At 35.7% G+C, this 16841-nt stretch overlaps 2 protein-coding genes across 2 annotated transcripts; both read right to left on the bottom strand.

Moving 5' to 3' along the window:
• Positions 1-674: 674 nt before the first annotated feature.
• Positions 675-1635, bottom strand: LOC125120684 (olfactory receptor 8K1-like). The gene is given in 2 exon segments (XM_047769157.1): positions 675-1601; positions 1603-1635. Coding segments are annotated over 2 exon segments (960 nt in total).
• A 3739-nt stretch (positions 1636-5374) lies between these two features.
• LOC125121084 (olfactory receptor 8K5-like) lies at positions 5375-6317 on the bottom strand. The gene is given in 2 exon segments (XM_047769392.1): positions 5375-6011; positions 6013-6317. Coding segments are annotated over 2 exon segments (939 nt in total). The 5' UTR covers positions 6315-6317.
• Positions 6318-16841: the final 10524 nt, after the last annotated feature.

The raw sequence follows: 16841 nt of genomic DNA, 5'->3' as shown, positions 1-16841 counted from the left end.
ATTTACTTACTTTCTTGCCGCTTTTCTCCTACATATTCTTCATGGTTCAATTTTGTTTATTTTTAATACACATGGACTGCTATAACATATACAGTACTAATTTTCTAGTTCACTGTACTCCATTTTGACTATTTGAGACTTTTTTAACCTCTGCGAATGTTGAGTTTGACCAAAAATTTGGTATGGGAGTTCCCTTCATGGTGCAGTGGAAACAAATCCAACTAGGAACCATGAGGTTGTGGGTTTGACCCCTGGGCTTGCTTAGTGGGTTAAGGATCCAGCATTGCCATGAGCTGTGGTGTGGGTTGCAGAAGTGGCTCGGATACAGCATTGTTGTGGCTCTGGCATGCAGGCCAGAAGCAATAACTCCAATTAGACCCCTAGCCTGGGAATCTCCATATGCCAGGAGTGCAGCCCTAAAAGGACAAAAGACAAAAAAAAAAATTGGTATGCTTTGCCTTATTTCTAAATATATAGTTTCCAAAATTATCCTGAAATTTACTTGAGACTTAAATTATCTGGCTCTAATATTTATTCAGTGCAAGAAGTGCTTCACCAAGAAAAAAAAGGAAAGCAATGTGGTACGACATTTCTACTTTTTGATGCTATAATTGGACTGACAGAATATTAAAGAACAGGTTTTGGACCCACCTTTGCCAATGAATATTAAGACATTAATTGGGAATTTTACATCGATTCGTTAAAGTTCTCCTCAGAGCATCTTTTACTTCTTTGTTTCTCAGGCTGTAGATCAGTGGATTCAGCATAGGGATCACCAGGGTGTAAAACACAGAGGCCATTTTATCTGTAGCAAATGCATGGCTGGATTTGGGTTGCAGGTAAATAAACAATAATGTCCCATAGAACACAACCACCACCGTTAGGTGGGAACTACAGGTAGAGAAGGCTTTGTGTCTTCCCTCAGTTGAGTTCATTCTGAGAATGGCCATCAGAATAAATGTGTAGGATACAAGAACAATCAAGAGGGAAGAAAGCAAATTACACCCAGAAAAGATCAAAATGATTGATTCTAATTCGTGTGTGTCAGAACAGAGCATGGACATCAGAGGGAGGCAGTCACAGTAAAAATAACTGATGATGTTAGAGCCACAGAAGGACAACTGAAATAACTTAATTGTGAGAAACAGTGACACAAACGTGCTGTAGAGGTAGGAAGTGAGTACCAGCCCCCAACACACTTTCTCTGCCATGATGACCACGTAGAGAAGAGGCTTGCAGATGGCTACATAATGATCATAGGCCATTGCTGATAAAATAAACAGCTCAGTGATGATGAAAACCTCAAAGACTGCTAGTTGGGTGGCACACCAACGGTAGGAAATTGTATTTTGGGACTGGACAAAGTTGACCATCATTTTTGGGCCAATGACAGTGGAGTAACCAAGATCAGTAATTGACAAATGTCTAAGGAAAAAGTACATGGGAGTATGTAGCTTGGAGTCCAAATGGGTCAGGATAACCATGCCCAGATTTCCCATCACTGTGACCAAGTATATGATCAGGAAGATTCCAAAGAGAGGTGCCTGCAGCCCAGGGTTGTCGGTGATCCCCATGAGAATAAATTCAGTCACCTTGGGTACATGCAGTAAGATTGTATTTCTCCGTATGATTCATCCTGGTAACCTGCGTATAAGATCAACACTTAGTACATTTGAAATACTCTCTTCTTCTTCATTTTTTTTTCTTTTTAAATGGCCATACCTGTGGGCATATGGAAGTTCCCAGGCCAGGGACTTAATCCCAGCCACAGCTGTGACCTACACCACAACTGTCCCAACACCAGATCCATAACCCATGTGCCAGGCTGGGGATTGAATCCACCCTGCCTCAGAGACAATGCCAGATTCTTAACTCCAAGAGAGTCTATCTTCTAAGAGAATTTAATGTATGAGATATAGAATTGTTTTCTTTGTTTCAAATTATAGAGATTGTTCTTCCCATGAGGTCAATATCACACATACCTACATTCATATGGCCACCTAAGTGTCTATTGATTAGCTTTTCTAATTGTAATGCAAGTTCCTGGCATTAAGCTTTTGATTATGGGGACAGTCCATTTCAAAGACATTGACCTCAAATAAGTACATTTTCAGCCACACAATTGCATCAAGAGCCAGGCTGCCCCATTCATAAGGCTTCCCTTTGGAAACTGACTGCTTGATTGACTCTGCTTTTCCCTTCTTGCACATTAATTTTGGCTCTTATGTTTTAAATTCAGCAGTACAAAGAGAATCTAGGTGTCCTGCCCTTGACCACAATGAAAGCAGAACCCAGGGTGTTTCTCTGTGTCTCCCCTCAACCTCTCTGTGTGGCTCTAAGTGAGTCATGTAGTCTCCAAGGTATGCCTAATAAGCCTTGTTTTTCAAGGTTCCCTGATAACTGTTTTGGGGGTGCATTCTACAATCATCATAAGAATCACAAAGGCTGACCCAGCCACAGCACTAGCTCTGGCCAGGGGAAATGTCCCTGAGGGCTCTCAACAAGTATTAAGGCCCACTTGAATGTCCATAGGCATTCCTAGTTGATAGAATCACAAAACACACATTCACTGAATCATTTGTAAAGTATGCCTTAATGGGACAAGATATTTTGAAGTGATCATTTTGATACAGCTACCATGGCCTACTTCTTGTTACCCAAAGTCTTTTTTAAATATATCAAATACCTATCCATTATACTTCTGCTTTTTGTTTAATTTTCAAGTAATTTATAAAACAAAAATCTACACTCAAGCCATAAAACTTACATTATCATACAGCCATTAAATCTGTTTAAAGTTGTAAGACATAGAAAGACATTCTAAACTATTGGTGGAGTGATGAATTGTGTGGTGATTAGATAACCTCTAACCACCGTATACAAATTTCAGTTATTCTCACTTATATTATTCTCACTTATTATAAAGTCAGCTTTTTTGTCCAATTCAAAATCTAATGCTGTTGATTTTAGAATTTTGCTATTAATAGTAGTTCTCCTTTGCCATATCTGTCATTTCTGACAATTAAATTACCTCTTATGGACTTCCAATCATATGTCCCTCTTTTGTATAAAAAAGGACTTGGATATTCTGATTATTTATGAATGCTGATGACTTAGGGAGATTCATATAAAGAGACCAGTAGAAAGAGGACTACAAATGAATATCAAGCGCCAACAGAGAAAGCATTATGCGCCAGGCATTTTTTCTGAGCACTTTATGTATATTAATTTATTAATCCACACAATAACTCTAGGAAGTAGGATAGTATGGTCATCTCAGCATTCACAGGGTATTGGTTCCAGGGCCTGCTGCAGATCCCAAGATCTGCAGGTGCTCAAGCCTCATAGTCCACCTGCCTTACCCTCGGGGGATTCTGCATCTGCAGATTCAAACCACCACCACTGGTAAACATAATAATGTATGAACTTAAAATAATCTGTGTCTATGTGGACTCCTGCAGTGCCATGTTGTTTAAGTGTCAGCGGTATTACCATAGTCCATCTTATGGTCAAGGAAATAGGGAGCACAAGGAGTGAATTAATTTAACCAAAGTATCGAGATAGTAAGTGGGAGAGTCAGGATTCAAAGCTATTCTGTCTTCAGACTATATCTGTATAAACATAATGGCATTCTTCTGCTCTATTAAGGTCCACCTGAGAACATAAGAAATAAAAAGTGGGACAGGAGAGATACCAGGTAAATAAGGATAGACAAAGATCCTTGTTAAAATAGATAACTGAAACATTATGTTCATTTAAAAAAAACTAAGGTGATCTAAATGCACAACACAGAGTATCAAAGACTATAGAACTGGTCTGTTGTACACTTGATCCTATTGATGACATATAAATATATTGAAATGAAAGAAACAGTTTTGCACAGCATAATGCTTTCAAGATTTTGGTGATGATTGAGTTTAAGCTGTATGTCCTGATAAATGTTCAAAGATCAGTGTTTGCTGCTTACCTTATTGGCGATTCTGCTTTGACTTCCTGTTGTTTTAATCCTCATTGTCTGCTGCAGAATATTTGAAGTGTTTTTCAACCCCCTTTGAGACTCATTTTGTTAAAGATTTGATCTCATTCAAGGATTAAAAAAAAGATGCATGTAATTACCAAGGGAGAGTACCTTGGATTTTGTTAATTATTCTGCAAATGTACCATTAGGAAAAGTCAAAAATATTTTGCGCCAGGGTCTAACGGAATAAATAAATTGTACAATAGCACTAAACATTAGAAAACATAAATATGTCCTTTGTCAGCATCTCAATTACACAACATAATGCACCAGTTAAGTATATTTTATATACACACACACATACACAATGCATGAGTAACTGAAACAATGACTTTGCATAAAAGGATGATATAATATTATGACAAAGCAGCCTTGATTAGCCAAGAATAATTTTGATGGATATATAATTATAAGTTGACATAAGCCAAGGTTTTATGACTTTTTTTTGCCAATAATCAGTGGTAAATCCTTTCTTCATCTTTTCATAAGTTATCTTTCATCACTATTTTTTAAAGGTTTTTCTTTATCCTCTAGTTTTCAGAAATTTATAGGTCTTGCTTTGGTGTAATTTCCTTTCTGTTTATCCTGCTTAGAAGTATTTAATCTTTTTATACCTTAGGCTTATAGTTTTTTTTTTTATTTTTGTAAAGTTTGGAAAAACATGCTGGTGAACATTTTTCCCCATGGTTTTTTCTGCCCCATATAATTTCTTCTTTCCACTTAAACCTACATTTAAATATACTGTATGCAGCTTGCTGTTATTCTATGGATCACTAAGACTATTTTTATAATATTCATTCAGTATTAGGTTTTCCTCTGACCTCACTTTCGGTAGCCTTTATTGTGATGAGTTTAAGTGTAGCTATCATTTCTTTTTCAGTATATAATATGCTATTATTCTCATTCAATAAATATTGGTTCTTACCAAATATTGAATTTTCATCTCCAGAATTCCCATTGGTTATTTTTAATCTTTGTTTGTCTCCTCAAAAGGTTAAGGTTTTAATTAAATCAGTGTATGGAACATATTTATAGTATGTTTTAAAGTCTTTGCCTGATAACAAACACATAGTTTACTGACTTGGAATTTAATAAGTGTTTCCATTGGGTGAGATGTGAGGTTATGTGGAATCAGTAAAGTAAATATTGAATCAATAATAAGGAATGTTGGGAAGGAAATGTCATTAAATTGAGACCTAAAGTATGGCTGAAAACAAGGGAAACAATCTATTTATCTGTGCATTTTAATTAGCCTTTGCTCTGGAGATGAAAAGAATGCAATTATATTTATTAGAAACATTATCAAGTGACATTTGCCTTTTTCTTGTTTATTAAAATAATATTTCATATTGGATATTAGATACAAAGCTTGCATTGATTCTTAAAGACCCTGTAGAAGGCATTTTTTACTTCTTTGTTCCTTAAGCTATAGATCAAGGGGTTAAGCATAGGGATTACTAAAGTGTAAAACACAGAGGCCATTTTATCAGTATCAAAGGAGTGAGTGGATTTGGGCTGCATGTACATAAATAATAGAGACCCATAGAACACAACCACAACTGTCAGATGAGAACCACATGTAGAGAAAGCTTTTTTCCTGCCCTTTGTAGAATGCATTCGAAATATGGCTATCAGGATCAATAGGTAGGACACTAGGATGACCAAGAGGGAAGAGATCAAATTAAATGCTGAAAATAATATGGTCGACAATTCTATTTCTTGTGCATTTGAGCAGAGCATAAGTACCAAGGGAACATCATCACAATAGAAATGACTGATGACATTAGAGCCACAGAAGGTCAATGTAAAAATCTTAATAGTGAACATTAGTGCCTGAAAAGTACCATAGAGGTATGGAATGCCTACCAGCATATGGCAAAGTCTTTGGGACATGATGACATTGTAGAGAAGGGGGTTACAGATGGCCACAAAACGGTCACAGGCCATGGCTGCCAAGATAAAAAATTCACTGATGATGAACATAAGGAAGAATCAACTGTGTGGCACATGCATAATAGGAAATGGTATTTGGATCCACAACAAAATTTACAAGCATCTTGGGACAAATGACTGTAGAATTACCAAGATCAATGAAAGCAAGGTGTTTGATAAAAAAGTACATAGGGGTGTGTAGGTGGGAATCCATTTGGGTCAAGATGATCATGCCCAGATTTCCCACCACTGTGATGGTGTAGATGATGAGGAAGATTCCAAAAAGGGGAGCCTGAAGCTCAGGCTGCCTTGTGACTCCCATCAGAATGAATTCAGTCAGCAATGATAGATTCTGTTGGCCCATGTAGTCCAGTTAGCTTTTCTGGGAAGAAACAGAGAAATTGTTATTAGCTTTCATGTGGTGTCATCTAAACAAAGTATGATATCTGTAAACAGAATGATTTTTTTTTCATAATTGGAAAAGAAAATAATTTCCATATCTGATTTTGAAACTAAAATAAATAACAGAATCTTCTACTTCTCAAAGAGAGGGATTCATATGAAACTACATGCACAGTTACTACAGATTAAAGTCTAGAGTCCGCAATATTTGGAACATATTCTTGGATTAAAAACACAATATAGGCATTAATATAGAAATATTAGACTTTATTTCATCTCTCTGCAATGGCATCGAAATTTTTCTGTAGTACATTTCCATTTTGTCTGAGAATCTTTGTGGAGTTCTAAAATTGTTCAATAGAGTATAGACAGAGTGTAACACTGTAATTTAAAAAATATTTTATTGACAAGTGCCACCCTCTGCATTTCATAAAATTTGCATGGGAAGTCAGTAAAACCAAGTAGAACTGCTCTGAATGAAAATAATGAACCTGCTTTGGCTTAATCCACCTTGATTCCCTTCCTTTCACATTCTGTTTTTCCTCCATGAAAAGCTGGAACTCTGCAAGCATGATTTTCAACTGGAGGAGGAATTAGCATTCAAAATATTCAAACAGGTTAAACGCAGGCTATAATCACCATAATGTAATGGAATGCTTGGTTTAGCCTACACAGTCCAAATGGGCGAAGGCAGAAAATTCTCCCATCAAGTGAAACTTCTGGGAGTTGTGAATGAAAGAAATAAATCAGTTAGTCTAAAAAAAGAAATGGAAGATTTTATTTGAACCAAATTAGGTATTATAACCCAAGAACAGCCTCTCAGAAAGTGCTGAGAACTGCTCTACCCACTAAAGGTAAAAGCACAGTTGTTTAAATATTTGAGACAGAGGGCTGAGCATTAAATGATGTATTACTGACAGTTCATACAATCCTGATCTATGAATACAAAGTAAGGAATGAGTCTTGGGTCATCACGGCCCTGTACAAAATTAAGAAGGAAGGCTATCTCCTGAGGAGTTATCTTGTTAGTGCTAGAAGAATGTTTCTCTTTATGATTGAGCAGGTAGTTCTGCTGACAGGGGGGTCTGATTGATGCATAATGTGGATACACAATGTCCAGTAAAGTGGAAATAGGCTAAAGGACAGTGAAAAAAGTGTTTGTTTAAAGTTTTCTGCCTTGACATAGAACACACATTTTTATTTCATTGGTGCTGTCAGGGAGGAAGAAATTCTACTCTTTTTTCTAGGTTCTTTGGCTGGTCTAAGATTTAAATTTGCATGAGACAGATTAGCAGGAAAAAAAGAATCAAACAAAGTTGTAGAACATGTAGCTATGAGAGAGACCCAGGAAACCTGAGGAACTCATCAAAATGGCCAAAGCCCTGACCTTAAATATCATAATCTTCAGCTAAAGACAGAAGAGGACGTTGGGGATAGTGATGTGGGACTTCAAAGGGGAGAGAGGCCGTTCACATGGAGATAGAGAAGTAAATATTTGGTAAATAAATATTTGCTGGGCCATGCGAGACCATAGTACAGAATGGACTCTGACCTCTGCCTGATTTTCCCCCATTGCCGCTAGCAGACTTTCTCTGCAGGTATGGCTGGTGATAGTTCTTTTCTATTATGAGAAAAAAACCTTTACGTAAATTCTTTCAGGCAATAGAGGGCAAGGTCAAAAATTCTTTCAGAGTCTTGTGGGTCTTGACTATTTTCAACTGGAAATAATCCACAAGCCAAAGAGACATCTGACTGGGGGAGGAGCAAATGTTGCTCCCCTAAAGTGAGTGGAGTTTGAAGCCACTCAGTAACACTTGGCAGAACTCTAGGAATCTGCTAACTTTTAGTGTTGAGTTAGTCAGTTTGATACAAAGACTAGAAATGCAATACTGGAGATGACTAAGCCATTTCTCTCCCATTTTACAAACAAGAACTAAATGTTGCAAGACCTGCTATCAAAGGTTTCCTGCACAGTGGGAGACACACTGAGTCAAGCAAATGAATTCAAAATTCTAGTACCAATCCTACAACTTAGAAGACCTCAATACGTTGCTAGGAATTATTCTAATGTTTACTGAGCTTATCTCCATTTTCATTGTCAGTTATTATCTCCCTCTGAAGATGTATTTTTTGACCTACGTTACAACTTGCAGCAGCACCATATCCTTAACCTAATGAGTGAGGCCAGGGATTGAACCCACATCCTCACAGACACTATATCAGGTTCTTAACCCAATGACCCGCAATGGGAATCCCAAATGATTCTTACCCTTCCCACACTAATATGAGAATTTACCCTGTTAAAACACTTTTAAGTGTACATTACAATATTATTACCTATGCACAGTGATAGACAGCAGATCTCTAATCCTAGTCATTTTGCATGATCGAAATTTTGTATCTGTTCATTAGCAACTCCCCATATGATCCAGGAATCTCACTTCTGGGTATTTATTGAAAAGAATGGTGTCAAGAACTGCAAAATGATATGAATACCTTGCCCATTCTTATTTGAGAAAGGATATTGTTGGTCACTTTTTATTTTTTTTTAAATTTTGGCCACATTTACAGCATATGGAAGCCATATGCTGGGCCAGGGATCAAACCCGAGCCACAGCAATGACCAAAGCCACAGCAGTGACAATGCCAGATCGTTTACCCACTGAGCCACCAGGGAACTCCTCTCTGGTCATTTTTTTAACATCTTGATGCAACAGTTTATGTACTTCCATTTAGAACTAACCATTACAGCAGGCAGCATACAAAAGGATGCAAAGGTATGACTGACTTTTTAATCTTCAAATCTCGTGATAGCAGTTAGGAATTACTTGGGGTTCAGGGCTTTCTCTATAACTCTTAAACCATTCTATTTATTTTCCAGTCTACTCACTCAGTTTATAAAGCCTATTCTGGGGGGGATGTAGTAAGCAACCAGGAGGGAAAACAAGCAAACAACTAAAAAAGCCTACAAGTTCATGCATGGGAGTTCATCCTTATGCGTAAGAACTTAAACCCTTTTATTGAAATTATTTTAATTTAAAATATTGCATACTTTGATAAAATAGTATAAGGTATAGTATATATTTTAATGTATTATTTTTAAACATTACATTAGATATATTTATATAAAATAATATTTATCAAGTAGTACATAGGACATAGGCTAAAAATATTTATATCTGAAATTCATATGTAACTGGGAATTGTGTATTTTGTCTGGAAATCCTAACCTTAATAGACTATAATAGCTTAGACCAGTAATGATTTTTTTCATATAGTTTTTCTCTTCACTTGGATTATCCAAATGCACTATCAACTTTTCCAAACCAAATGGATATATGACATCTAGACAATTTGTGGGATTTAATGTTCTAAAAATACTGCAATTAAAAAGGGAGATAATGAATTTTATGGTGTAAAGAATCACCTGTCAATGACCGTAGGAGTGTCCATAGTCAGAATCCAGAACCCACTGGAAATTACCTACACACAGGTGATAACTGAAATCAATAATTCCTGTCTACTCACCTTTAATGAAGAACTAGATTTTCTTCTTCAAATAAATTTTGCTTTTTCTGTGGGTAAGAAGAATATATGCCTTCCTTTATTCTGCTATGCTCCCTGAGGAAATAGCATATAATTGATTCACATGATTATGCCCAAATCATCTGAGTGATTTTTAAAAATTGCCCATGGTGTTTGCTAATTATCTAGGACACCCTACATACTCTCTAGAGAAAAAACGTAAGGGATAATTTTAAGAAAGGAACAAAACAGCATAAATTAACTGTACAGGTCATGGAGAACAACATAAAAGTACTCACTCCCCAATGCACTGTCAATAATTAAAGTAACACTTTGACGTCAGCTTCATTCTAGTAAAATTAGAAGAGTTCCAAAAGTCATGATAAATTTTATTTATTTATTTATTTTGTCTTTTTGGGCCACACCCATGTCATTTGGAAGTTCTTAGGCTAGGAGTCAAATTGGAACTACAGCTGCTGGCCTACACCACAGCCACAGCAATGCCAGATCTGAGCCCTGTCTGTGACCTACACCAGAGCTCCCCTCACAGTGATGCTGGATCCTTAACCCACTGAGCAAGGCCAGGGATCAAACTAGCATCTTCATGGATATTAGTCAGATTTGTTTCCCCTGAACTACAATGCAAACTCCTCATGATAAATTTTAAATGGCATCATCATCACCATATAATATTTTTTCTTTGAATTTATTATTCAAATAAAATATGTAGTGGGCACTGTGTTAAAATATATATGTGAGAGATAGTGTTCCTATATTTAGAGGACATCAAGCTCAGATAAACCATGTAATTTGAACAAAGCTACACAACTGATAACTGGAAGATTTGAAATTAAAATCTCATCTTTAAATATGAAATATATAGGGCTGCACCTGCAACATGTGGAGATTCCCAGGCTAGGCATGGAATCGGAGCTGCAGCTGCTGGTCTATACCACAGCTCATGGCAACACGGGATCCTTAACCCACTGAGTGAGGCAAGGGATCAAACCTGAATCCTCATGGATACTAGTTGGGTTCATTATTGCTGAGCCATGGTGGGAACTCCTAGATTTTATTCTCAGTGAGGTTTTACTGATCCCAAGACTGGTGGGATCTCAGCTCAGGAAAGAGTAGGGTTGAGATCATTATGATAGCACATCTCAGTACAACCATTATTATAAATTTGCCATATAAAAGGACAAAGACTATATATTACTTATTTAAAGATGATGCTTTAATTTCATATTATTTGAATATTTATTTAATTTTTTTTCTAGAAATTTTATTGTTTTAATTCTTTTGCCCAAAATCCTGCAGTGATATAAAGTATAGTTGTGCTACCTCTCTCTCCCACAAATAAACAGAAATGGATGCAGGGGATGGAGTGGGTAGCAGAGGTCATAAAATTACTAAAGCCATAACCCAAGGAACAGAGATTAACTCTCTAAAGATTGAGAAGGGAGCAGAAGAACTAAGAACTACTTTATACTAACATTTCAAGGCTTTTTCTAATTTTCTTGGACATTGATGTGCCAAGGAATTTTGGATTCTATCTTGGTTATTACAAAATCATGATATGAAATGGTCTGAATATTATTCTATTCTTCTTAAGAGGATTGATTTTTCTATGTATTTTTGTCTATTTTCTTTTAGAAGAAAATTAACATAGTTTGGCTCAAACTACAAACTCTGTCTCATGGGTAGAATACAGACATTCCTTCATATTTCTAGCTTTGTCTGGCTTACTGCAATCTGCCCCACAATTCATGGTTGACTGTCAGTGAATTAGAGAGTTTGTACCTTGAAACTGAATCTAATACTCTTTCTCCTTCCTCAAATTTGTCCTTTATTTTCCTTTGACTCTGTCCTAACTCTGTCTTTGTGTTCTTTAACTTAGAAAAACTATCGGTTATATGCAAAATTCCTATTCAGTGCAGACTGGGGCTTTTCATCAAAACGGAATTTGTAAAATGAGAATATCAAATTTTCCATTAGTGTCTAGTGCTGTTCAGAAGCTACCTGATAGTCTGTCTCTAATTCTTTCAGGTTTATTTTTAACTGTGAGGTGGCATGTCTTATCATAGTTACTCAGTGGAGTTCCCTGGGGGCTCAGTGGGTTAAGGATCCGGTGTTGTTACTGCTGTGGCGTGGGTTCGATCTTTGGCCTGAGAGAGGGCTCAGCCAAAAAAAAAAAATGAAAAAAATAAAATCATAAACAGATAAGAAAACATATTTCTTTTTTTTCAATTTCTAAATTACATTTTGTCTGATATAGAATTATCATTTGATACTTTTTCCAATGTTTTAAATAGGTTCCTCCATTTTCTTCTGACTTGTGTTATTTTTGTCCAAAGTGTGTGTTCATTCTTATCTTTTTTTTTCCTTTTATGCCTTTATCTAAATCTCCAGTTGTTCAGCAGCAGAGTTCTTAAAATACAAGATTCTAGTAACAGATATTGGCAAAAGCCCTCAGGAAATGCATACTGCCAATTTCTCTATCAGTCTAATTTGAGTATCCTTCTCATTTTTCCCCATCAGTGATTATCTCTTTTTCCCCCTATGACTTAAATTATCAATTTTAAAGCATTTGTCTGATTTTAACTATAGAGTTCTAGATAATCTAAGTATATTTAGGAGATTATTTATTCCCCAATCTTTCTGAGAAGGAAGATTCAATCATTTTTGCTAACCCCTTTGTCTCCAACATGTAACATGATGCCTAGAGTATGTCATCCTTCAGGAAATATTAGTTTGATGAATTCAAGCCTTGAATTTACCCCAGGTTTAGAGGATTCTATCCAACTCATTCTGCATGTTAAACACATAGTGAAGATAGGCAGGCTAACCATGAGAAATTTGTTTTTGTTCTCTACGTGTGTTTGTTGCTTTTAAAGGAGTCTTTAAAATAAACCAAATTTGTCAGTTTCCCTATCTTATGCCCCTACATAGAGACAAGTTTGTAACAAGCCAGTGAGCATCAAACCATTTATTTATTTATTTTTATTTTATTTTCCCACTGTACAGCAAGGGGATCAAATTATCCTTACATGTATACGTTACATTTTTTCCCCACCCATTGTTCTGTTGCAACATGAGTATCTAGAAAAAGATCTCAATGCTACTCAGCAGGATCTCCTTGTAAATCTATTCTAAGTTGTGTCTGCTAAGACCAAGCTCCCGATCCCTCCCACTCCCTCCATCTCCCATCAGGCAGCCACAAGTCTCTTCTCCAAGTCCATGATTTTCTTTTCTGAGGAGATGTTCATTTGTGCTGGATATTAGGTTCCAGTTATAAGTGATATCATATGGTATTTGTCTTTGTCTTTCTGGCTCACTTCACTCAGTATGAGATTCTCTAGTTCCATCCATGTTGCTGCAAATGGCATTATGTCATTCTTTTTGATGGCTGAGTAGTATTCCACCTCTTCTGAATCCAGTCATCTGTTGATGGACATTTGGGTTGTTTCCATGTCCTGGCTATTGTGAATAGGGCTGCAATGAACATGAAGGTGCATGTGTCTCTTTTAAGCAGAGTTTTGACCAGATATATGCCCAAGAGTGGGATTGTGGGGGCATATGGAGTTCTATGTATAGATTTCTAAGGTATCTCCAAACTGTTCTCCAGAGTGGCTGTACCAGTTTACATTCCCACCAACAGTGCAGGAGGGTTCCCTTTTCTCCACACCCCTCCAGCACTTGTTCTTTGTGCATTTATTAATGATGGCCATTCTGACTGGTGTGAGGTGGTCTCTCATGGTAGTTTGATTTGCATTTCTCTTATAATCAGCGATGTTGAGAATTTTTCATGTGTTTGCTGGCCATCTGTATATCTTCTTTGGGGAAATGTCTCTTCAGGTCTTTTGCCCATTTTTCCATTGATTGATTGGCTTTTTTGCTGTTGGGTTGTATAAGTTGTTTATATATCCTAGAGATTAAGCCCTTGTCAGTTGTATCATTTGAAACTATTTTTCTCCCATTCTGAATGTTGTATTTTTGGTTTCTTTTTGGGTTTCCTTTGCTGTGCAAAAGCTTTTCAGTTTGATGAGGTTCCATGGGTTTATTTTTGCTCTAATTTCTATTGCTTTGGGAGACTGACCTGGGAAATATTCATGATGTTGATTTCCAAGAGTGTTTTTGCCTATGTTTTCTTCTAGGAGTTGGATGGTGTCCTGTTGTATATTTAAGTCTTTCAGCCATTTGGAGTTGATTTTTGTGCATGGTGTGGGGGGTGTGTTCTCGTTCATTGCTTTGCATGCACCTGTCCAGGTTTTCCCAGCAATGCTGCTGAATAGACTTTCTTTTTTCCATTTTATGTTCTTGCCTCCCTTGTCAAAGATGAATTGACCATAGGTGTCAGGGTTTATTTCCGGATTCTCTATTCTGTTCCATTGGTCTGTCTGTCTGTTTTGATACCAGTACCACACTGTTTTGATGACTGTGGCTTTGTAATATTTAATTCACTGTTCTATGGAAAACATTATTTTCAGTTATTCTTCCTCTTATATTTTACTCATTCAAGAATCCCCTCGACTTGATGTTTCTACAGTTCCTTTATGTTAATTACATACTTGGGAAAATGTATGAATAAGGGGAAAATATAAAGTCCCTTGAGAACATTGTTTCCTAAGGTTTCATTTATTACTTTATAGCATTAAGCTGTAGCAGAGCTCATTAGAGGATGGTATAAAGAAAGGATATATATATATATATATATATATATATATATATATATAATATATATAATTGTCTCTTTTGTTAAAAATTTCCTCTTAGAAGAAAGAAAAAGTTAAAACTTTTTCAGATTTTTCTTCTTTTTTGTGCATAGTTAAGGAAGATCCACCATTAGCTATTTACCTGGAGGGTATCTTCCACTACATACTATTAATTAATATTTTTTGAGTAAATGAAAGAAAAAGAAAACATGAAAAAGGACATGACTTTTCTAAAGATGAAATTTTTGAATTTTTTTTGGTAAGTTAAATTTATTTTATAAAAAATGATTTCTGTATTTTTTTACTTTTCTTATATATTTTAATGAATCAGAAAGTTTGTTTTAAATCTGATGGATCATATGAGTGTTAAGAATATTCAATGATCATTTAGTCCTGAGCTACTCTATTCACTCCCCCCACCTCTATCGTTCAAATCTATTTACCAAATCACCTTGTGTTTTGAAGAGATGGGTTTCCTGAATTATAAAAAAGGTTAATTTTTAAATTCCACTTGGAAGTCTCTTTTCCTTAATTGTTCTTGCAGTGAAAACTGCTTGTAATATGTAATCCTTCCTTGTGGGCATGTTATTTAATGGATAGTCTAAAAAGATGAGTCAGGGAGTTAGGCAAGAGTGCTAACCAATACACATCTGTCTGCAGTGATGAAACTGTTCTATTACAATTATCATGTTTGTTATACTGGCTATTAGTTACATATGGCTATGGAGCACTTGAACTGGGACTAATTCAAAGAGTAGAAATTTTATATAATTTTATTTAGTGAAAATTTTTATTTAAATATACACATAAAGCTACTAGCTACTGTATTGGATAGTTCAGACGTGATGGATTAATATTATATTCACTTTTGAAGTATCTGTATTCAACATTATTGTTGCAGGGACACATCCATTTTGGCAAGTATTTGGGTAGTTTCTAAGCAGCATATGAGAACTTGTGGAAATTTACAAACTAAACATTTATAAAAGGAAATAGTAAACCATTTGAGTTTCCATTTAAGTATCATTTTAATTACAATGAACCAGGGATTTAAATTGGGAAGATATCAATAAATTCATTAATATACTTTTTTCATGATTTATACTCATCCATAACCCTTCTAAAAAAGTCACATCACAATTCTTTATCAATATATTCCTTATCTACCTACCTTCCTATCTATTTTGTAATTTTAGTACTTATCATACACTCGAAGCAACACCAAACATTTTGTCTGCAGTATCTCCTATTTTCTTTTTAAAGATCATTTGATGTTGGTGCAGTGATACTCAGTCTGAGAAGAAATATGTGACTTAACCAAAGTCAATAAATCACTAAATGACAGCAACATATTTTAATCACAAACTGTACTAATGTCAATCACTTCCATGTTGAAATATACCAATGAAAATAAATAAGAGGAATTGACACAGATAAACCAAATTTTATCATTGCGTTTCTGTCTTTATTTCTAAAAATACATTTTCTTGACTGAATATAGATTATGGGCGAGTCCTATTCTATTATGGATGTATTGATTCCTCTAGAAGTATAATACAATAGAATAAAAAGCTTACATAACCAAACTATCTAATATATGGAAACTGGATTTAGAAAACCATAGTGGGAGTTCCTGTCCTGGCTCAGAAGAAATTTATCTGACTAGCATCCATGAGAACTCAGGTTAGATCCCTGGTCTTGGTCACTGGTTAAGGATCTGGCATTGGCATGAGCTACAGTTTAGGTCAAGATGTGGCTCGGATCTAGCATTGCTGTGGCTGTGGTGTAGGTCTTCACCTACTGCTCTGATTCAACCCCTAGCCTGGGAACCTCCACATGCAGCCCTAAGAAGATCCAAAAAAAAGAAAGAAAAAAATAGCAGTTTTATACATATATATGCACACATGTATATATAATAAATAAAAATATTGAAAGGTGTTCTAGAGCAAAAGTGATTGTTGTCATCCACATTTAAATCTTTATCTTTTCTACATAGGTGTGTATTATACTTATATTTATTTATTCATGCAAATAAGAGAATTTTAAATGTATGATATATTATGCAAATAATTTGTATAGAAATGTATATAACAACAGATAAGTAGCAAAAACTGATAAAAAATTGTGTGACATCTTCTAACTGCTCCATTTAGGCCAGACATGGTTTACTATGCTCTGAGTCTCACAGTTGAGTGATTTCACTGAGAGTCACCTAGGTTGCTGATAAGGAGGCGTTAGAAGAAACTAGAGTT

This window comes from Phacochoerus africanus, chromosome 2, assembly GCF_016906955.1.
Source record: "Phacochoerus africanus isolate WHEZ1 chromosome 2, ROS_Pafr_v1, whole genome shotgun sequence".
NCBI lineage: Eukaryota > Metazoa > Chordata > Mammalia > Artiodactyla > Suidae > Phacochoerus > Phacochoerus africanus.
Note: the sequence above shows the minus strand (reverse complement) of the source record. Positions and strands in the feature narration are given on the sequence as shown.